The sequence below is a fragment of the Rutilus rutilus genome, assembly GCF_951802725.1.
Source record: "Rutilus rutilus genome assembly, chromosome: 15".
Classification (NCBI taxonomy): Eukaryota; Metazoa; Chordata; class Actinopteri; order Cypriniformes; family Leuciscidae; genus Rutilus; species Rutilus rutilus.
In genome coordinates this window covers 12,316,959-12,340,902 of record NC_140220.1, presented here as the reverse complement: position 1 = coordinate 12,340,902, position 23,944 = coordinate 12,316,959, and the positions used below count along the sequence as shown (strand labels likewise).

The 23,944-nt window shown below is 37.1% G+C and overlaps 1 protein-coding gene across 2 annotated transcripts; it reads left to right on the top strand.

Moving 5' to 3' along the window:
- Nucleotides 1-22,902, top strand: snap25a (synaptosome associated protein 25a). 2 transcript variants are annotated; one of them, XM_084432463.1, is made up of 8 exons: nt 1-298; nt 10,634-10,777; nt 12,270-12,311; nt 14,547-14,595; nt 16,981-17,098; nt 20,333-20,452; nt 20,645-20,789; nt 21,753-22,902. In XM_084432463.1, exons 2-8 carry the CDS (start codon nt 10,706-10,708, stop codon nt 21,819-21,821), a joined length of 615 nt encoding a protein of 204 aa, XP_084288589.1. In that variant the 5' UTR covers nt 1-298; nt 10,634-10,705; the 3' UTR covers nt 21,822-22,902. The 2 variants fall into 2 exon arrangements, with proteins under 2 accessions (XP_084288589.1, XP_084288590.1); XM_084432464.1 differs by lacking the exon at nt 16,981-17,098 and adding an exon at nt 16,644-16,761 and having other exon boundaries at nt 137-298.
- The last annotated feature ends 1,042 nt before the right edge of the window (nt 22,903-23,944 follow it).

Sequence of the window (23,944 nt, the reverse complement as noted above, 5' to 3'; positions counted from 1 at the left end):
GAGTCTTGTTGTTCTTGTCAACTCAACATTCACATGCTGCTGCCAAACAATGTTCCACGGCAGGTGATACATTTTATTTGGGCCTCCCCTCCCCGATAGATTTCTATTAAACGTCGGTGACGTCAAAGCGGACGCCATCTTTGTCGAGGGCAGAGTTGCTATCCATTGAAGACGAACACACACGCATAGCCGTTGCAGCAACTCAGTCCCCACAGAAGGGAGTTTGATGGTGGTTCGCTGTTGAAATTCGCAGACAGACACTTCCTTACTGACGGTCTAACAAAGACTACGGGATCAGGTAAGCTTTATTTAAAAGAGGAAATGATAAAAAGGATTTGATACGATGTCTTTTCTTCTTTCTTTTAAATTTGTTTGGCCAAAAAGTGGTTGAGGCAAGAGCAGCAATGGATGTTTTGTCAAAATGCAATGTGAAAACTGATGGCTAATTAGGATGTCAGATTTTAGGGATGACCATGTGTGGTTTATACGCATTTGAATCGTGTGTTGGATGCGGCACGATGTGGGCGGTTTCTGTGTTTCAGCACCCTGGACAGCGACTGCGGTTCTGTCCTGAATTCACATCCAGCCTCTGCAGCTAAATTGCCATTATATGTCTGGCAAAGTTTTGCGCATAGGCGCCATCTAAGTAATGGCTGATTTGACCAGATGTTTACCCGTTTTTAAAAAGGGCTCTGTTGCATCAGGCCATTAATCACTGAAATGACAGTGAAAACGCCTAGATGTTTCATTTTGCAGTATCATTTTATGACCAGGTCGGCTAATTGCTTTCCTTGCCAGAAGCATTTTTTATCTCAGAATATAAATAAGTAAGGTTTGATAACATCGGGTTGAGATTTAACGAAAGTGATCAGCGATTGATAGTGGGGGGAAGTCAATATGGAAAAATGCGACAAAGTGGTCAAGAATTAATGTGCCGCATGTGCGTGTTGCAAAGAAAGCAGAGTGGGGAAAGTCAGATGGGATGATGCAGTGATCAGACTTGTTAAATTGAACCGACATATTCATTGTTTGAATCAAAAATAATCTCAACCTTGCCGTATGTATGCGATGGGGCAGCGGTAATGATCAGTTCGTGTCTTCCTGGTGTTAGACGATGGGCGGGGGCTTGAGCAGTCGACGAGCGGAGGCGGATGCTGGAGATACCCTCACGTATGATTAGGGGTGGCAGTCTTAAAGAATTTCATGATTCTTTTACCAGCTACTTTTAAGTCAGATATTTTTGGGGAAAATAACTCAGATTCAGACTTCAGATTTCGTGGCTTTCACAGACTTTAAGAGGCGGCATAAATGCAATAGCCTACAATAATTGGTCTTAATACTAATTAAGAATACTAAAACTAAAAATAGTAACATATTTCATTAATGAATTTATTATTGATTAGCCTACAACTGAACTCATTATGTAAAAGCTGTACAGTGTGTCAACTCAACATTCAACGTTGTCGTATGATCAACCAGTACTGATGCAAGTCTCACGAGACTTAACAACATACAGTTCTTTTGATTAAACTCCAGTCATACATGACGAAAGTAATAATGTCCTGTTCAGGTGTGTTTCATTCACTTCAAAGAACTGAGTCATAAGAGTAAGACTGGTCGTGCCTATATTGTTGATTCACTATAAGAACCGACTCATAGGATTAATTCTTTCGGCTACCTGATTTAGACTTGTATGTTTTTGATTCTCTATAATGATCAGGCTTATATAGAGAGGAATCTTTTTTTCGGGAATAAATCTACACAGGTCGCTCTGTAAATTGTTGATTCACTAAAAAGAATCGGCTCGTATGAATCATTCTTTCGGCTACTCATCCATACTTGTGTTTTTGACTCTCTATTAAAGATCCGGCTCACAAGGCATTCGTGTTTGCTGTACATTCTGTAGCGATGTTGAACAACACCATCAGATCATTTTAGTGTTCTAACCACATTGGCTGAAGAATTTCGCGCTCGAGAACCGAATGTCACCTAAATAAAAATCGAATGGTTCTCCAAACCCTTTGTATGATGCAGATTCAATTCTTCGCCACATTGACTCCATCCTCACGTGTTAAACACTTTCTGGCTCACAGAATGTACCGATTACACAATAGTAGCCTATTATCGCGAGCGTAAAATCCCTACATTAACCGGATGTCCGTAACAACCCGAAATATCATCTAATCATCCGGTCAAAATGCCCGCGTGACTTGGGCATGTCAGGATACTGCAGACGAGCTCCCTTTTTTCAGTCACGTGCCCTCATCTTGCACCTGCAAATGCTCTAAAGCCACGGTATTGTTTAACATCACTCTGTTTTTGGCCATCATTCTGTTGCTGTAAGGTTAGTAAATGCGCATACTGTTACTGACGCATATGAGCAACAGAAAACGATACTTTACTACAGTGAGTAGAACGTTCAGTCTCGCTTGTTCCGGTCTGCATGTGTCTTGCGGCGGTTGGCACGCTTCTGTTGTTGAATCTGATGGTTTAATGCGGCTTATTATGGCTTGACTGCAGAGCGCAGGGCGGCAGGGATGTTCCCCAATAAGTGGTGACTCACGCGATAGCCTACCAGACCACGATTCATCTTGATTTATCGATGCTCATTGCTACTTCACATATTTAGGTACCTAATATTGATACATTCTATATAATATAGCATAATACAATTTGAATTGTAGTACACATATTCGAGATAAACAAAAAGATACAGTGATTTGTTCATATATAATAGGATACCCATGGATTTTTATGGGATATTTATGCAAATTGATTGGTGTATAAGGATAAACAGTTGCATGCAAATTCTAAATTAGCCAATAAGTCATTCAGGCTTTATTAGATGTATTTTAGAACAGCACATGTTCACAAATTCTACTTTTAACAAATGGCTGAGCTCAGTCAGGAGTGATTCACTTAACTCATACAAACCAATTAATATGTCATTTGGAAATTGTTTCATCATATCTTGACACTGAGACAGCGAAGTGCTTTGTTATGGTTGCTCCGATGTCTTGATTAATCACATACACTATCATTGTATCAATGAAATGTTGTGATAGATATATAATGAAAAAAAAAAAAGATAAAAGAAAATCAAAAGCTTTACCAGCCTATTACTGAAAATGATATGTTATTGTCAGCTACATGTATAACTATCACCCTAAAGTCCTTGATTTCATATTCCTAATTACATATCGCCTTTTAACACAAAATTGTTTCAGATTAAAGCACCAGCTGGGTAAAAAAATGGAAACTGATTTGCAAACTCCAATGAGAAAGAGCAGGTAGTCTTGGGGAACACTTTACATCTAGCAAATAATAACATGGGCCCAAGTACAAAATGGATACTGGATATCTCTGCGACAATCCTACACAAGTGCACTTGGCTGAACACCCACAGATTGAAAATATGGACAAATGCGTCACAAGAGCATAAAAGACTGAAGACGGCTATGGATAAAAAGACGAGCAAGAGAAAGAGGGGGGATAATGTTGGTAGAGAATTAAAAAAAAAAACACAAAGTACGTCAGAGGAGGGCAGCTGAGGATGAAATGAGAAAAGAGAAGATACCCTGAAGAATTAGCTTGTATGATGCATAATGACTGCAGAAAGAAGCACCCTCATGCCAAGCATCTCAGCCTGTAAGCTCTGCCCACACATGTGGGTTCCCCTCCACCATTTATGATCATCAATAGTGCTGGAGGTTTCTGAGGGTGGAAAGAGAAGCATCATAAATCAGCATAAGGACTGACACTGTCCTCTCTCTCTGTGAACACAATGTAAGAGAGGTCGCAGTGGTTAATAAGTGCAATCTTAAACTTACTGAATAAAAGTGAGATTAAGCAAAGGATTAAGAGCGAGCTGATGAAACTTATTGTAGTTTGTACTTGCCACGTAATACTGAGAGAGCTAAAGCAATGTATTTTGTATTTGACATCTATGCTCATATAAACTCCTAACTTCATATTTGTGTTTGTTATGTGGAAATAGATGTGAGAATGCGTCATAGGACGGGCATTTGTTTAAAGTACAAATGGATTAAAATACGAATGCTCAATATGATTTTTCTTTCCTGTGTCAATTGTCTTTCGTAGGCATCTTAATGTTTGTACCAGATCAGATGGACTTGTGCAATTTGGCTACTTTTGCAAGCTGTTATTGTGAGCGATTTGGACAAATGTTACGGCATCTGTTCATTTGCTCATAGCTGCAGTCTGAAGCCATTTTAGAATGGTGCTCTTTCAGAGTACAGAGAGTTCAGTCAGTTCATGTCATGAAGTTTTCTACAGTGTAGTGCATATATAAGAGATAGATGATAAGATAGATGAGCTTATGCAGATGATTCATACTTTCTCAGTTTACGTCATTAGACAGTCCGATTCCATTAAAGTGGAATCGTATTTCAGTATTAAGCAGCATGCTATAGTAAACGCTACTAATAAATAGCCTTTGCTTCATGTTTGCATATTTCTTTTGAGGATTATTTGACTGTTGACCTACTGTCATTTTGATAATAATACACACTGGCTAATTTAAACGTCAATAGGATGTAGAAAGACAAACTTGCTATAGTTGAAGTTTTGATGCATGTATATTCAATCTTTGCTTGTCAATCACAGATGTTTCTCATTTAGAAAAAAAAAAAAACATGTTAAAGAAATTTTATTTTGTGGCATTCACTCTTTTTGATTATAAATAATCCAAAAATAAACCTTTAGATGGTCTTGCAGTGAATATCCTTATCATTATAAATCATTATGAATATCTTTATTTTGTATCTAAATTTTTTGGTACATTTTTGTAGCACTTTTCACAATGCTTATTGTTCCAAATCAGATTTAAAATAAACAGTGGCCTGAAAAAGTACTTTTGTTTTGTTTTTGCATTCAACATTTTGGAAATCTTTAAACCATGATATACTTGAGATGCAAAATTGCATGAGATATTAAGACCAAAAATGATTTGCTAATGTGATAAGAAAAATATAAAGATAATTATCTTAATCTTAATATATTTTTATATCTTAAAATATCTTTGTATATAATAAATATGGTAATCGATCATTAGCTGGTGCTTTCAAAAAGAATATTCAAATACATAATTTAATTGAAGTGTTTATTTTGGAGAGTTTTACTTCCTTTAGCTAAATGTACCTCTAGGAAATCGAGTGCTGCAGGGATGACGTCAAAACCCGGAAGACTAATTCACCAGTACTTCCCTTGAGATTTCCCTATGGTTTTTATAATGGGGTTTTTCAATTGATGAGTAAAATAAGGTCTGTGGTAAGTTGCCGATACTTGGACGCAAAAATGCGAATTTTAAAGCTGTTATGTTTATTTAAAAAAAATGATGTTTCTAATAAGTATCTAATAAGATCGTTTGGGGTGTGTCAGGACATTGTAGAACAAAACGTCCAAGCATCATCAAATTATGTTTACCACAGACCTTATTTTACTCATTAATTGAAAAAAAAAACCCATTATAAAAACGCATAGGAAAATCTCGAGGGAACCAGTGGCGAATTAGTCTTCCGGATATTGACGTCATCCCTGCACCACTCTATAAGTAAATAAATCTGTTAATCATGTTTCCGTTGAGCAAAAGCTTTTGGCTGCTTTCTGGATTCTTGGCTTCTTAAATGTTTTTTTAATGTCTGTTGTTTATGACTCCTCAAATATTGAACACCTGCTGATGCTATCATTCAGGTGTCATTTTTCTGTGCTTTCTTCATACCTCCCTTTTCTGCAGCGTCTGTTGTTGAAGAGGCATATTATGTAACTGCAATAACAGTATGTTTGGACACCAATCAAAAGTAAGATGGCAAAGCAATGGTATTGGTGGAATCAGTTGAAAACAGATCTTCTGCAGGTGTGAGGACGTCTGAATGTTGTTGTCTTAAGTGGGTCTGTTTCTATAGAAAAATTTAAAAGATGGCTGCACTCGCTCTCATTCCTCTGCTGCTTTCTGATCATCATTTCTATGAAGCTGCAATAAAAATGTGAAGGTCACAGTCAAACAGACTGCATAGCCAGCCCTCCAATCCTTGCGCTGTCAAACTCATCACTTCATCACTCGTCATACATCGCCAAGAACCTTGGAGCCAGATGGGGAGGCGAGGGAATCAGGGTGTCAGGTGGGGAACACACTGTCTGCTTTAATGGCCCCGTTGTTAATAAATTCATCCCGGGGCTTCCCCGTGAGTGGGAGTTTACAGGCGATGAGAAGGGAGGGCTCTCTGCGGAGGACCTGATGCTAGTGTTGCTGCAGAGCTGACAACAAACGGGCTTGTGAAATGGACTCCGTCAAATCAATTGCAGTGGCCATTGGATCCCTGCTAAATCACAAGACCCTTCAACCCAATGTAAAAGGGGGGATATAGATGAGGTTCTGAGGCTGCTGCAGTCATTAATGGTGCAGCAACATGAGTGCGTAGTGTAGATTCTTCTACACGCACTCTGGAATGTATAGTTTAGATCAGTACTAATGACCGCCACAGATCACAAGCCTAATGATTTTCTATTGGAGAGTACAAGGTTTATTTTATTTTATTTATTTATTTTTAGTTAATTTATTAAGTACTTTTCACTATGCTTATTGTTCCAATGCAGATTTAAATGAACAAATCTTGAGATGCAAAATTGCATGAGGTACTTGTTTTCAGACAGTTGATCTTAGTTTTAATTTTTCATACATATCCCATTGGTATATATATATAGATATATATAGAGCATAAATAACACAATTTAGTCATTATGCTTAAAGGGATAGTTCACCCAAATTGTCTTTTTTTCCATGTTGGTAACCAGACAGTTGACAGTAGCCATTGACTTCAATAGTAGGAAAAAATACTCTGGAAGTCTGGCTCCCGGTTACTAACATTCTTCAATCTTCAATTCTTCATTCTGAAGAATTGTGTTCATCTGAAGAAAAAAACTCGTATAGGTTTGGAAAAACTTGAGGGCGAGTAAGTGATGACAACATTTTCCTTTTTGGATGAACTCTCTCTTTAAACAAGAAAATAATTTGCTATGAGGTAATAATGAGAATTCAAGATGTATTCTTTGAACGCAAGTCTTAATGCCTTAAATTTATGTTTAAGGATGTGTAGATAGTTTTACTGGAATTTTTACAAAATAATAATAATTGCAGTGTAGATGAGAGGAAACCTAAGGAACTCACCTCCTCAGGCTGGTGATGGAGTTTTCCTAATTCACGGCAGTATAATCCATTTTGAACTAGATTGTTTTTGCAGCAGAGGTCTTTTCATCTTATAGGAATTTCTATTTCTATATATTATATACTTGATTTATATAAGAAGTGTGAACAGTAAGAGGTTACGAGACATGTTAATAGAGCCCTGGAATCACTCCACGCAATCCTCCACTCAGGAGGAAGGGAACTGATGCTATTAATCACTGCTCATGAGAGGAGGGGGCGGCATCGCTCAGGCCTGTCCTCCTCATCTGGTTGCATCGCATTGTGAATAATAAGCCATTGCTATAGTTTACAGGTTGCCGGCTCTATCCGTTATTCCTTGGTTTTTAATCAAGGCATGGCTGGAGACAAATGGAAGCATAAATGAACTCAGGGACCTCCCTAAATTATGCATCGCCCACTTCAGTTTATATTTTACATTTGTTCAGCTAAACGTAACAAACTGTTGACGTGTATTTTTTTTTTTTTACATTAAATGCGCTTTAGCTATGCAACTTTCTGATGCATTCAGTATGTTATTTTATGACAAACTAAGGCTAGGCTGTCAATTTACTGTGGAATTTAGTTTGATGGCCATATCAGATGTCCATCAATTTGCCACGCATAAAAGGTAGTGAAATGAGTAACAAATGGCATATGGCTTGAGTTTCTGTCCTTGCATCTGTGATTAAGGATTCTCTTGGAGATTTTAAAACATGTCAAACTCAATAACCCGCTCTACGAGAGTCAATCTGTTGCAACAAACATAACACTGTTAAGGGGAAATACCATAACCCGATTTCAAAGGTAATCTCGTAAAACACGTCTGTTTTGCCTGACTCAGAGATTTAGAGGTCAGGCATGATAAGTTCATTCCGTTTGAGGGGATATAAGGTGGCGTTAGCGTTTAGCGAAGCATGTGAGGGGGGAAAAAGAGAGTGCAGCGTCAAGTTTTGGAGGAGGACAGTTTTTGTGTGGTAACTGAAGTGCTGCAGTGAAGGGAGAGGCTGCATGTTTGAGGAGAGAAAACAAAATGGCAGCCAGAGACGGAGGATGAGCTCTCTCTCTCACACACACACACGCACACACAGCTATTCTAAAAGAGCATGTTTAAACCATAGAGCTTTTCATTGTTTCAGTAAACAAACATACAGCTACATACAACTTCCAGTAACCAAATCAATAAATATTGCTCAGTAGACTAGTTCAAGAAACAACTTTTGATATGTTTACTGCTTTTAGAGGCATTACTGTGGAGATTTTATTTCAGAGGTCCAAACGTGGGTCCAATCTCAAATTGTTTGATGAAATAAATCGTTTTTTTTTTTCTCAAAGCAACAGTTCTGCTAAATGTTTCACTGTCATTTCACTTTAAAATGTATTAATTAAAAGTTAAATGTGATGCTTAAGTATGTAATTCTATACATCAGTAATTTTATTTTAATGGCTAGACATCACACAGTTTAAAAAATACATTAATATGGTACTCTATGTGCATAATTATAGGCCAGTCTTGAAAGGATGAAGACCCCTGCTTTATTTGCATTTTTTTTCCAGTTTACCAGTATTCATTTCTTGTAATCCCTGTCCATTCTTTGTTTATAATTTACACATTTGCATAGTAATGTTCTGAAAAGATGCACACAGGTCTCATCAAAAGCACATTTGACTGCCTCAGAATTGGCATGGTCTGCCATCATTCAACAAGCATAAAAATAATGGCAGTCATCAATAAAGCATGAATGAGAGCATGTACATATTTACACTGGTAGTGCACTGGAAAAAAAAATAAATATAGAAAAGGTTACCACTACCCAATGCATTATTAATAATCCTTGGATGTGGCCAACAAGTACAATTATTTTAACCTGAAAGCAGAAGTGAATTGCAAAATAATTTAAATTCGAGATGGTTCCATCTACTCAGTTCTCTGGCCTAAACTTTTCAGGTTTAGCTAGCCTACAATCCAAAGGACTGCTAGTAGTGCCATTCATATTCATAATATGGCAAATAGCATTATGTACGCTCAGTTAAAAAATGAAAAGATGAAAGATGTGGAGGGAGAAGCAAATCAAAAGATTGTTTTTCGGCAGTAAGGAACAGCGTGAAGTGGAGTAAATTAACAGTAAACATGAATCCTGAGGTTTCACTGGCCTAGTTAAGACAAAAAAGAGACTGCAAGGTACCTCTTTGTTTTTCCTCTGGTCTGATCTCTCAAATTGTGCTTAACTTTTAGGTTATTTCAAGAATACTACCACAAAGAATTCTCTATGACATTTTTATGCACTCATCAGAATCTGAATGAGCTCATTCATCAGAGGTTGAGCGAGGACATGTGAGGGACGCTTCTGTATTAGTGCGTTTCACTGGCACCAGCTAGGGACATATGTTACAATACTGCAAATTCATCACAAACATGTTTCTACTACCCTGAGAGAGCTTGCATCAGTACACAGCCTGGTTGTTGGGTCAATCAATTTTAGATTGGTGCTCCCTGATCTTTAACCAAAGCAGAAGATGACATTCACTATTGGAGATGGGAGTGTAATATTGCAGCCTTTAGAGTCTCTGGAGTATTTTGCTGGGAAAGGTCAGGCAGGCGTGTTAAATTTAATCGCTTGAGTACAATTATGCAATTAATGGAAGCAGTATCGCTCTTTAATGCCTGCTTGGAATTCACTGGATTTTTCACTGATAATATTGTGGATGGTTGAGTTGGAGATATTTGCCAAAACATCTGTAAAATATCTTTAAAAAAAAAAATTATATTGCATTTTCTTAAACAGAATTTTGTGAAATTTCTGCTTAAACATTTAAAAATGACTGGACAATGTCTGGCCTTGCATTTAGGATGGTTTTGCGAAAGCATGTTTACTTTTTGCTGTGAATAAGGATGGAATAATTTAAGCTCACATGCTTGTGCAGTTTAACACACACTCACAATTATTCAGTAAGCTGTTCTTATTAGACCTCTTGGGATATCTTGCGAGCTGTCAAGCCAGTCTTTTCAGGAATATATCTGTCAAGCTCACAGTTTCCATGGCAGAGCAGGGAATCATTTCTCCTGGAACACCCAGAACCTCAGGGAAGAATTTAATCAGCTAAACACAGCAGCCACCACCTCGACGCTCTTCGAAAGAGTGTACGAGAGGAGGCGATGGGTTCTTTAAGAGCAGACAATGTCCTACTGTCTATTTCATGACATTTAATTAGCCTGTGTAAATGAAATTGCTTTATTAGCTGTATAACTCTATCTGCCCTATGAATTTAACATCCATGGCTGTTTCTCTGGTGCTTATGGGTCTGGAAGAGTTTAGGTTTAGGATGAGTATATTGTCTTTGTTCATTCTTAAAATCTGGATGACACACTTTATTATTCAAGTGAGCTCCATTGTTTAATTTGTACCTTTTCTCTATGCCCAATTCTTTCAGCTTCCCCCAGACTTCCAGTAAGACCCTCTCTTCCCAGTTGGAGACCAGCTCCACCCAACACACCCAGCAGCCATGGCAGATGATTCGGATATGCGCAATGAGCTCTCTGACATGCAGCAACGTGCAGACCAGCTGGCGGATGAGGTGAGGACGTTCACTTTCTGCCTTCATGCTACACTTACATGAACAGCAACCTTCAAACATCAACTGATTGCAACCAAAGACTAATGTAGTGCCAACTAAGAAATCAAAATGGAGCTTTGTGCAACATTGACATGTTTTCTGATAATGATGAATATATATGAGTATACTACAGTTAATCAATGTACACTTTGTTTAAAAATGCATTCAGCAATAAGGAAATTAATATATTTTTTGGAAGAAAAAAGTAGTGTACAATCAAAATAAAGCTTTGTTGCTGCATTAATGTGTTTTTGACTACCAAACCAAATGGTACCGAAATGAATAACAATTTTGAGGGGGACATTTTTTTTTACACTCACATGACATTAAGACTCCAGTCACATCAATAGCCCAATAAAAGCTGATTTATTCCACATGGAGCAGGTCTCCTCATGGAGGCGGCCATGTTGGCCAGGTGATGACTACTTCCTTTATTTTGGTAACTTCCTGTTATTGGAACTTTTTTTACAGCTTTTTTTATTTTATTAAAAATTTTCATTTGCTAAGTCATCTGTTTAGTTGAAGCAGACATCAAACTTGTTTTGCTCTTATCCAAGTCTCCAAGTCTCTGACACAAGTTAATTATTTCATGTCGTTATGCTCTGTTGATTGAGGCTTGGATAAATTGCTGTAATTTATGCTACAGATTTACTTATTTGTACACAGCTTGTTCTGTAGGCCGTGACTGTGAGATGTCAGAGTCCATATGTGAATGTGTGTGTGTCATGTGGAGGGAGGTTCACCTGCACTCTGCCTTACATAACGCTGCAGCATTTGGTGTGTGTGTGTGTGTGTGTGTGTGTGTGTGTGCGTGCGTGCGTGTATGTGTGTGTGTGTGTGTGTGTGAGAGAGCTGGGGGTGGCGCCTGTGTGTTTGCAGCCTGATGGAGCTCCTCTCTGCCACCCCACACTATGATTCTCACAGCTGAGCAGAATATTAAAACACAAACAGCACACTGCAAAATTTCCTCCAGCCTTCTGATCCACAGAGATATGAATTCATAATATTCAGACACCCAGTCCATGATATTTGTGTGAAAAATGCTGTTATTTACTCATATAAATAGCATATTTCTAATGTATTCTGAATGTTTAGATAGAGAGAGAAAAGGAACTTGTTCAGCCAACATAAGGTGGTCATAATGGTGGATGGACTAATGAATCTAGAGTTTGAAAGGAGAGATGAATAATGTTCTATCTGACGTTTATTATGCATTTAAATAATAAAACATAAAAAATAAGTAGTGCAGTCATTGAGCGCTGCAAATTGTTTGTAGATTTTTAAAATGTTAAATGTTCTGGTACATTAGTGCTGCAAATAACGTCAATTGATTATTTATTGATTATAGTGTGTGTTAAAAATCCTCCCACACTCGCTACAGCTTGTGGAGGTTTTTATCTCTGTCAGTTCCTAATGAATTCTGGTTTTAACATCTTTTTCCTCCCCCCCACAGTCACTGGAGAGCACCCGTCGTATGCTGCAGCTTGTGGAAGAGGTAAGAGAAAGACGCTTTATTATATTTATATAATATATTTATTCATATTTATATTAAAAAATTACATCTCACTGTATGCATATGTTTTCTGATCACAAATGTTTAATATATGATCTGGCATAATCTCTATACATACATTACCATTTAAACATTTGGGTCAGTAAAATTCTTTGAAGACATTTTTTTATTTAGCGAGAATGCATTCAATTGATCAAAATTGACAGTAAAGACTTAGGTTTATACTTCAAAAAATGCTGTTTCCATAAGTTATTTTAAATTGCAATAATATTTCACAATTTTACTGTTTTTACTGTATTTTTGATCAAATAAATGCAGCCCTGGTGTGAGACTTCTTTCAAAAATGTTTAATTACATTTATTCATTTAGCATTTAGAATTATGTTCAATTTCTAGGGCTGTCAATTTAACAGGTTAATGTAGTACATTTAATGTTAGTCACTTTGGATAAAAGCTTTTTTCAGATTAAATGTATTATTAACATGCTAAATTGACATCCCTAGAAACTGAACATAATTCTATGGTCAAAAAATAGAAGAAATAGATCAATATAAGGATAATAATGGTCCTAATTTGATCATTTTTGTTCTGTCATGAGAGCTTTAGTCTTCAGACAGAGCTGAGCACAAGCTGGGCTTGACTATTCTAGGCTTGATGGGTTGAGGGTGTTAGTTAGAGAAAGAGAAGAGAGGTGTGTATTATCGAAGAGAAAGAACTGTGAATTATCCACAGCATATCTCAAGGTCATATTGATAATCACAGCCCATATCTCTGCAAAGAGCACCTCGCCATGTCCATTACTGGCAGATCAGAGAAGCGATAAGTCGCCTCTGAGTTGACAAATTGACAAAAATCGCCTGAAGACTCTGAGACTGACAGACAGAAGAAAACATGGAGAGGGAGGGTGCACACAGATCAGGGATATGTCTCGGTCAGGTCTAATAAACTATGTCAGTCTATACCAGCCTTTTCATGTTCTAGTTAGACTAATCGAATGTTCTCGGCACTTATAGACGATCAGCAGTATTCCTGCGTTAGGCCAAAATGGAGGTAAATCACATTCATTATTTATACTAGTAGAAGCATTGAGTTTGTTCCAGGCTTTTACTGCTGCGTGAAAATTCAGTGGTTTATGGCACAAACAAATTAATCCCCAAGGATCCATTTAGGGCACATTGTGATCCCATCCGGAAGGAGGGGTGTGCTGCTTCACGTCCCGCTGATATATGCACCACCGAGCCTTACAATTATCCCAAATATCGATATCCCGTTCCCCTCAAAGCGCTGAAGCTGCACTTTCTGAAATATGTCACAGCTGCCTGTTATTTTCCAAACACCAGGGGGAAAAACGGCACAGTAAATTTACCTCGCTGATCATTACGTTCACGGAAAAGTCATATTTTGCAAGTGTTGAGATCTGGGATGCCAGTGACCAAATAGTGATTTAAGTAGGTTACTCAAAGACGTGTCTCATTGAAGACCAGCACAGTAGGAGCTGATTTATAACGCAGACCTTTTCAGGGCACTATGGCAAGGACGTCTCTAGCAAGATATGAAGAACTTCTGTGCTGGCCTTTACGCTAATGTCCCCTAATCATTTTTACAGGGGTTTGGGAGGAGTAGGCGTCCTTTTGTATGAGTGTAACTCACTTTATAAGCTTTAATGAAGTGCCAGATGATTTGTCGTCGTTTTAATGGGCACACCAAAGAGTGTGTGCGAAATCTGCCCTCAATAAGAGGAACGAAAAGGCATCACTCGTTCTCACTTTCAGTGAGACCACACTGTATTTGTTGCATTGCCTAAATTGACTGTACTCAACACACAAGCGGATTCATTTTTGCCTCAATCCGATCATGTTTCAGCAGAATATTTCATTGATGGATTTTCGTACTGTTTAAGGGTGTATTAGAATTGCCTCAAGCTACGAAAGCTCAGAAACGACTCTAAATAGATTCTGCCTCACATTAGCAAACTATATTGATCAGGGCTATATGCTCCACAGTAATTAGCGTCTGCTTATTTAGTCTAATAAAAAGAAGACCATTATGCAATTTGAAATGTCACCAGTACAGCCTAAGAAGTAGACTGCCTCTGAATGAGCCTTGTGTTTTGTGTGCTGAATCTCACCTCTTTTTCTTTGTCCTTTATTCTCCACTTTGTTTTCCATGTATTTCACCCTCTCTTCCACCCTTCTTCACCATGGTTCTTGATGCATAGAGTAAAGATGCTGGTATCAGGACTTTGGTTATGCTGGACGAGCAGGGAGGTAAGTGTGGATGTGTTTTAGATGACGACAAAACAATTTTCTTCCATTCTTGGCACATACATCTTTGAATATAAATGGCATATGTCTATTAGCTTTTCATATCAAATTTAAATGTGCCAATGTGCCATTATAATATGCAACTAGAGTATGTATTATAAATTGATTTTTATCTTTATCTATTTTTTTGTTTGTTAATTCAGTTGCTTAATTAATTGCAGTAATTTCTGTGCAATGTCATTTTGATTTCTTCTGCTTTTTCTGAAGTAACTCTAAATCTTTCACCCTTTTAACACACTTTTCTCTTTCATTTAATATTCTTTCAATATGCTCTTTTACCAAATAAACAGGACCGGCCACTGCAACTGTCCATTTAATGTTTGCATGTCAAATATATTCACAGTTCAGTTTAAAAAGTAGTTGCCATCACATTAATTTTTTAGGCCAGCTTGTAACAATACAAGTTCAAATAAACAAATAAAGCAACGATCGATTTAGCTGGTAATGACAAATGATACTCTTTCCCATAAACTACACTAATACTCTTTTGTATAATCCCTGGCGTAATCCTAATATTGAAACCAGATATTAAATACTGTAACAGTGTCACTTGACTCAGTAAAAAGTCAAAGTGGACCATTAGATAAACAAATCAGCAAGGCTGTAACCAGCTTTTCCCCATTTTAAAAGCACACGGTTAGCTTGTTTGGCTTAGTGTGGTTTTAAAAACTACATAATTGGCCTTGCTTTAAGCATTAGCCCCTTAGAAGCCCTCTGATTGGCCCCTGTGTGTGAGGGCCCCATGTCTGCAGCCAATAATTAGTCTTTTCATAGGGGGAATGAGATCTCACTCCTTCATCCCCTCAAACTACAGCCTAAAGCCTATTTAAATACTCTCAGCCCAGAGGTGACACTAAGCTTTAGCTTTATCAAGGAATGAGGTGTCAAAAGTTCATTTTCTTGTTTTAAATGAGAATCTCTAGAATTTTGACACAAGGAAATTAATCAAATTTAGGTTAATTTGCTCTGCCTAAATGAAAGTGTCTTTGAATGCCAGGGATTAAACAAACGCAACTGATGTGGTAGGCTTGTTTCCCTCCTCAACCATTTCAAGTTTGCCTCTCTCTTTCCTGTGACTGATACCTTTACTAAACCTCTTAACAATATCGAACACACCCTGTCTGCACGACAAACACGCCAGACTGCATCACCACGGGTCACTCAACGCCTCAGCCATTTCATCCCCTAACCACACAGAGACAAACAAACTATAAGCTGCTCCCTCCATTGTAACGAGGAGAAAAAGAGGCTGTCCGCTTCCAGCAAAAGGGCACTACAGCCACTAAGCCTTGAGAGAGATCCGGGCAGTGTTTTATTCTGCCCCAAGGTCTAATTAAAAAGACACTGTCGCCCTCCTGCAGTGCCCCTTGTGGGAGACTCTGTCTGCTATTGGCTCCTGGGATCAAATTCAAGTTTTCCATGTGTTAAATGCGAAAGTCAACTTGCCATTGCAACCCATTTTACTTCTGTAATGTGACATATTTTGAGTAATGATTAAAAATGTTTGAAGGGGCTTGACACTATTTATTGGGAATTGGTGAAAAGTGGGCGTTACAAACCAGAATTTAACCAAGTGAATTCGAGTTTGCAAATCTAAATACAAAAAAATTGCTATTTCACTACAGGTTAACATTATCCAATAGCCTGTGTGGCCTCAGTGATGTCAGCAGGAAACTTTTTGAATAGGGATTAAAAAGACTTTTTAAATCTCTTTTCATTCCCGATAATACCAGGAATGCGCATTAAGAAAGTATAGGGCCCGTTTTGATTTCATGTTGACTTTGATGCATATTTAGCTAAAGGATGAAGTCTTGCTTTTTTAACTCTTTCCTAATTCTTTTTTTGCATAGGTTCACTCTAATGCATGCGTCCCCTCTAGATGCATTGAACAATTTCGCATCCAGTTCAGCAGTGCTCATTTCTCATATATTCTTGTCAAACAAGGGCCAGTAAAATTCATTCCACTGCTGTCATCCCTTTGTCCTGACCAGAACAACTCGATCGTGTTGAAGATGGCATGAACCATATCAACCAAGACATGAAGGAGGCCGAGAAAAATTTAAAAGATTTAGGGAAATGCTGTGGCCTTTTCATATGTCCATGTAACAAGTAGGTACTGACCTATGTGGCAGAAGGGTCTTACGTATGTGGTGGCGTCCGTTTTTTTTCCCCCTCCCTTTTTTTTTTGAGTTTCCTTTTGTCACAGTGACTGTCTGAAGTTTTGTCTTCTCTTCTTTGTCCTCTCTTTCCTCTTTCTTTCCTCCCTCCTTTATTTTCCTGACACCTGCTCTCATTCTGTGGGGGATAAATTACTTGTTGTTTAATCAGAGCAACTGGAACGCATCGAGGAGGGAATGGACCAAATCAATAAGGACATGAAGGATGCAGAAAAGAATTTGAACGATCTAGGAAAATTCTGTGGTCTTTGTTCCTGTCCATGTAACAAGTAGGTGCTGCTTGCCTGCCTGCCTGCCTGCCTAAAAATAAATCTTATTGAGAGGCCTGTAGCCCTAGCCAGACGTGCCCAACTCCTGCCAAGTTCACTACCCATGATCCTAAGCACAGACAGTGAGCATGAGGCATGGTCACACATGCTCACAGAAGTACAACAGTCCAATAGCCTTAGCTCTGGGTCCTTTATTAGACAGTTTATCAATGAAATGAATATAAGGCATGCTGCACAACCCAAGGCCAAGTCAACATATTATGAACACTATATCAAACCACTAAAACTGCATGGATGTGCCAAAGTTGAGTCACTAAACGTAGTCTCAATACAAATGAATAGAAAATACTGAACGAAAAGTACATTTGACTCTTTTATCAACTTAAGTACTTTATCTTCCGATAAATGATTATTCCTTTCCAGTCCATCAAGATTAGTTAACATACATAACGCATATGTGACGAGCTCGTCATTTTGAGTCGTTTACGGAGAAATACCTTAACTGTTTTGTGTTTTAATTACGTTTTAATGAATTCAAACTCAAAGTCTTCAAAATGCTAATTTTAAAACGAATGCAAATAACAAATGGCGTTTTGGCGCTCAGTGATGTGTTACATATCTACGTCTTTACTACTATTTATAAGCACGAAAAACATGAATGAACATCAGAGGGCTTGTTAAAGATATAATAGGCTATAACTTACCAAAATGTATCATCTGTCGTGACTCGAGTCATCAGCGTTTTGACCGCGAAAAGACTTCAATGAAACAGCGCGTGAACATGTCACGTGATGTGATGTTTACTTCAGGAAACGTCGAGAGGATCATAGCGCTAAAATGTTTAATGTATGTTTGAATTAACTGTCTGAAGATGTTTGGAATCTTTAGAGGCATTTTTGACAGCTACTATTTAAATGAGTATATCTAGACAACTGTTTGGAACAGAAACATCATAATTATATCATTAGAAAGCACTTTCCTGTTTCATTCAATGCATGAAATTCAGAAATATTGTTCTTGATCTAAAATGACTCAAAGTGATAGAGCAACTCACTCACATATATAGGCTATATAGGCCTATATTAAACATATTTAACATTTTCTGCTTTAAAATGTATAAGCATACACTAGCTTTTTTACAACTTTGAAAGCACATCCATCAATGCTACCTGTATGACTGCAATAGCATGTCCCTGAATGCCAAATGCATGCTCATGCATCTCTTGCTAATGATACTGACATTGCTGCTATTTGTTATAAAGAGCAATTATGCATAGTAACAATGCTGATGACCAACTCCTACTGAAAGTCATTCAGATGATCTAACAGTTTCAAGCCTGTCTCATTTATGTTGGCAGGGATAGTTCAGCAAAGAACAGGACACAAAGTCCAGTCTATAGCCGCAGTTCAGTGGAGAGAACCAATGCTTTTGCTGGTTCCCCAAGGGTAGCAGACGAGATCTAGGTCAGACAGAGAAAAAGATACAGTGCAGATATTCAAGGCTTTTTTTTTTATGTGACAGCATGTCATAAAGTCCCGGACTGGTGCAGAGGAGCAAATGAACCCGTGCGCTCAGGGAGGTTGAATTTTGGGTCAGATTGTGTGGTTCACATTTAACTCAGTCCATAGTTTTATCAAAATAACAGTCACTTTTTAAATAAAATATTATTCTATTTAAATACTTTTTTTTTTTTTTAACAAATTCAATTTTCAGAAGATTCTTTCATAGTTGGACAGCAAAAGGTATATTTTTGCTCTTATAGAATATGTAAAGGAAAATAAGATATTTAAGGTTCTAATATATTTTGTAGGCATTGTTTGCCAGTTTGAGTATTAACTGCTCCTTCACATTAGATAAAGCTCAACATGCTGTTTAGAGAGAGAACGGAGGGACGGCAGCCGGGGGAATTGTAGCTTTAGTCCGTCTCTATAAATAATACTGCAGTGGGAGGCTTGGCCATCTCTCTTTAGATAAATCAAGAAATATTAGAACTAAAATCCATATCAACAACTCACAGCAAGAACAACAGCAGATAAAACCTTGTTTATGCAAAAGATGCAATCTGGTTTCTTGTTTATAATTTATAAATTAAGTTTATGATTTTCTTGACGCTCTTAGAATGATTTCAAGGATGTCATGTTGATAGACTATTAAATAAAATTGTCTGCAGTAGCAATTATGAAATTGCTTTCAGTCTTTAAATGGGCTCTTCTCATGCTTTTGATTATTGGGTAGCATACAATAAGGTAATTAGTTGTAACATTAGTTCATATAAACTACAATGAACAACACTTCTGCAGCGTTTATTAGTCTTAGTTAATTTCAACATTTACTAATACATTAATAAAAGTTGTGTTAATTAGTAAATGCTAAAATGACTATAATGAACAAACAATGAACAGTTATATTTTAAAAATAATATTGCTCATTGTTAGTTCATGTTAGCCAATGGAAACTTATTGATAAGTGTTACCGATTTTTGTTGTTCTATACCTCACCTCTGGCCTCTGAATGATCAGAAGATCCCAGTAGCATGTCTGCAACAATATATAGCAATAATCATAATAGGTTGTTGTCATATTTGATAAGATTGCATATGTTTTGGATAATTAGCATGTAAAAGAGGCTATAAATAGCAATAATTGATTCATTTGCGGCTGTGGGCTTGTAATCTCATAACAATATTGATCTGTCATTGCTTTTCTTTCATTATAACATTGACTTTAACACATTTAAGTGTCAGAAACACTGAGCTGACAGTGTTGGCGGCCAATGAAAGGGCAAGATAGGATGCGCTTCTCTTCCTCCAGTTTCTTTTCTGTTGAAGTTATTTACACTTGTCTCCACTGATGTGGCAGTCCTGTTACTCTGTGTTGTCTGTCGCCAAGGCCTGTGCTCTTTGTTATTTGTCATAATTTGAGAGGGGGACAGCTCATGTGCCATGGGGCGGGCAGATGTGACCTCCGAGTCCCATTTATCTTTGTTTATAAATGGCTATCCACCTCTATTCACGTCCCCCATTTTCAGAAAGGTATGTGTCTCAGCATCGAGTACATGTATGTTAAATGTCCGCAGGATATAGCATTACAAATTGCAAAGCCCCTGGGAGAATGAGCCCATCCCTGTTATGCTTGCCTGGTAATTCATGTTTGTTGTTGATCTGTGGACACACTGCTGCTGATATGGAAGTGTCCGGTTACGCTAGTGCTCACGCTTCCCCCGACTCTGTGCAGAATGAAGAGCGGAGCCAGCAAGGCCTGGGGAAACAACCAGGATGGAGTGGTTGCGAGCCAGCCCGCCCGCGTAGTGGATGAGCGCGAACAGATGGCCATCAGCGGTGGCTTCATCCGCAGGTGAGACGCCCAGGATTCCAGGACACTCAGTCAAGAGGTTTAGCTATAAGAGAGAGGTTTGATCGTGTAGCCAAAAGCTAAAATAAAAAGACTTAAGAGGTCAAATGTGTAGATAGCCCGCCCATATGCGTTCTGCTTTGAGAAATGATTGGTGATTTAAAGTGACATTCTACCGTTCTTATATGGATGCAGGGTAACAGATGACGCCAGGGAAAATGAGATGGATGAGAACTTAGAGCAGGTGGGAGGCATCATTGGTAATCTGCGCCACATGGCCCTTGATATGGGCAATGAGATTGACACCCAGAACCGCCAGATCGACAGGATCATGGAGAAGGTATGGATTGGCTCTCAAGGACAGTTTCCCCTATTGGATTTTCCAATGATTAAACAAAATCCTAAAGTGCTGTTTTAAAAGTCAATTCAACAAATTAAGAGTTGACCTGAATATCTATTTGCAACATGTATGACTTCCATAACATAAATGATTGGGATTTACTAAATTTTTATTTATTAATATTAGCCTAGCCTACTAAATGTTGTATTTTGTTATATATTTTATATATAACTTAAAATATTAAATAAATATCTAAATATTATATCTTATGATAAGTTATAAATTAATATATACTGTACACACACACACACACACACACATATATATATGTGAATGATATTATTTTACTTAAATATTAAGTCAATTTTGATTTTACATAAATAATTGGGATTTACTTTTTGATTTGATTTTTACTATTATACTAATATACTATTCTATTACTAATGTTGTATTTTGTTATATATTGAGATAGCTTGAAATATTAAATAAAATATCTAAATATTATATTTTATTATTTTATGATATGTTATATAGAAATATATATGTATAATGTATATTTATATCATTATTTTGATTAAAGATTTTTTTTTAAATTAGTCAATTTTGATTTGACATAAATTTACTTAATGTTAATATTTAGTTATATATTTTATATATAATTTGAGATATGAAATATCTAAATATTATATTGTATTATATTATATGATATATATAAATATATATGCACAATATATGATATTATTTTGATTAAAGATTAGTCATGATGACTTTAAAAATAAAACAATATTATAGAATAATAATAATAATAACAATCTATAAAACTTCCATAACTTAATTGGGAATTACTAAATTAAATGATATACATTCATACATATATACAAACATATATATATATATATAGAAGGTTTGATTTACATGAATAAAAACATCTTTGCTAATAAAGCACCGTTTGGTCTATTTCAGGCTGATTCCAACAAAACCAGGATTGATGAAGCCAACCAGAGGGCCACAAAGATGCTGGGCAGTGGCTAAAGCTCTGGTCTGCCTGCTTTTACCAACCATGCAGTTTGTCAAAAGGCAATGCGCTTATCATGGTATTTACCTTCTAGGTTTGCACACATGCACATATCATCCGGCCCCCATTGTAAATGTTGTTCTACGTGTCGTCTGTCAGCTTTTTCAATGATTGTCCTCGTAAAATGATTTCTTATACTCTGTACCATTCTTTCCAAAGGTTGTATATAGTGCTGACTCGATGGCTCTTGCTCACTTGTGAAGTTTTTATTCTCTTTATTGCCTGTATACATATATGTATGTATGTATACATATATCTACTTGTATGTGTATGCATATAGCCTATGTGTATATATATCGAATTTTTGCTGGAGGAACTATTTAGGAATGCTATACAAGTTGTCTTTCCTTTTCAGTATATCTCAGTATCGTCTTGGTAAAACTGTGTCACACCACTCAGCTACTGTCATGCTCCTTATTTTGATGTTGTCATGACAATGAAAAATGGGAAAAAAAAAAATATTTTGCAAATGATACCAATACAACAAGCACTTACAATCAATGTCCTTGGTTCATATCCCTCATCACAACCATAATCAGTTACTGTTTAGACGATGTGCAACTAGATTCTGTAGCTGTAGTAGTAAAAACATTGCATTCCGAGTGATGTGAATTGTGCGTTATGCATGACAAATGGTAGATCTTAGCGTCTTATAAATAAAACTTGTTTTAAAAAGATGACAAAAAAATAACTTAATCATGGCAGTAGCAAAATTGACAAAAGCATGCTCAGTATTAGGACACAGTGGAACGTTCCATATTACTGCAAGTTTGCAATAGTGCCACCATTTCAGTCGATAATATATATTTACAGACTGTGACCTTTGTTGTAAAATAATGCAAAGTGACTTAAAGAGGAAATGTGATGGAAACGAAACAATGCTGGTGTGGTGGTCCTGCAAAAATGACTTGTTTTCTAAAAATGAATATGCAGTTTGGTGTAGAAAATGGTGGGGTCCGGTTGTTTACTGTATCATAGGTTTTGGATGATCTGAAAAAATCAAAATAAATCATTTGCAATGTAAAGCAAAGACGCATATTTCTGAGAGAACTTACTTTTATAAGATGACTGTATCCTGTTAGTTTACTTTCCCCGTGTGGTTTGTTATTGGTAAAAAATTATAATAATTCATAACAAAAAAAAGGATTTTTTTGTTGCTTCTGTACTTAGAGCTATGCACACCAAATCACTACGATATTGAATAGTTATTATAAGAAGTCAAATAAATACCTTACCTGAATGACATAGGTTAAACTGTGAGATTGATGTCCTCAACGCATGTAATATTAAAACTCCCTCTGTATCCTGTCAGTCTGTGAAGTGGTTGACATTTTGTAGCTATAGCTGAATTGATTAAAAGTAATAAACCCCTAATCGCTGTGGGTTTTCATTATTGTCTCAAGCAAAACAACAATGTCGCTTGACAGAGCTGCTTTGTGAGAAAAGAACAGGAGATCTGAATAAGCCAAACTTGAATTTTACATAGCTGGCAGACGCTTTTAACCAAAGCAACTTGCAACTGTGTTCCCTGGGAATAAAACCCTGCAGCCTCGATGTTGCTACTAGTGTCACGCTTTACATATTAGTCGTTATGAAGGTCATGCATTTCTAATGAACGATACGAGACAGCGATCGCAGATTGGAGTAAATTGCTTTCAGACAAAGTCCATTAAGGCAAGTGAGTTCACTCAGCCGCCATATTGGTTACAGCCCCGGAGCTGTTGTTTTCAATGTAGGTAATAGACAACTTGAATGGGGAATGACTAAAATCTTGATAATATTATGTTTCAATTGCATATTTTAGCTCGGCGATGAATGACAACCGTTGTATCATAAATTTAGCTTGTTTAATTAAAATCATGCTAAAACAGGCTGGTCCAGTACAAACAAACAGGTGATGACTCTATCATAAAGGTGATTGGCTCTTTTAATTAAAAAGCAGGACTACTTATTGTTTCAGATCGTCACCTTGAGCTGTCTAGTTTTGGCTAGATATAATTAATAAGGATGAATTGGCTGTTGCAATGAAATAATCAAGACACATCGGCCTAATTTAGTTCCATTAGGCAAGAACAACAAC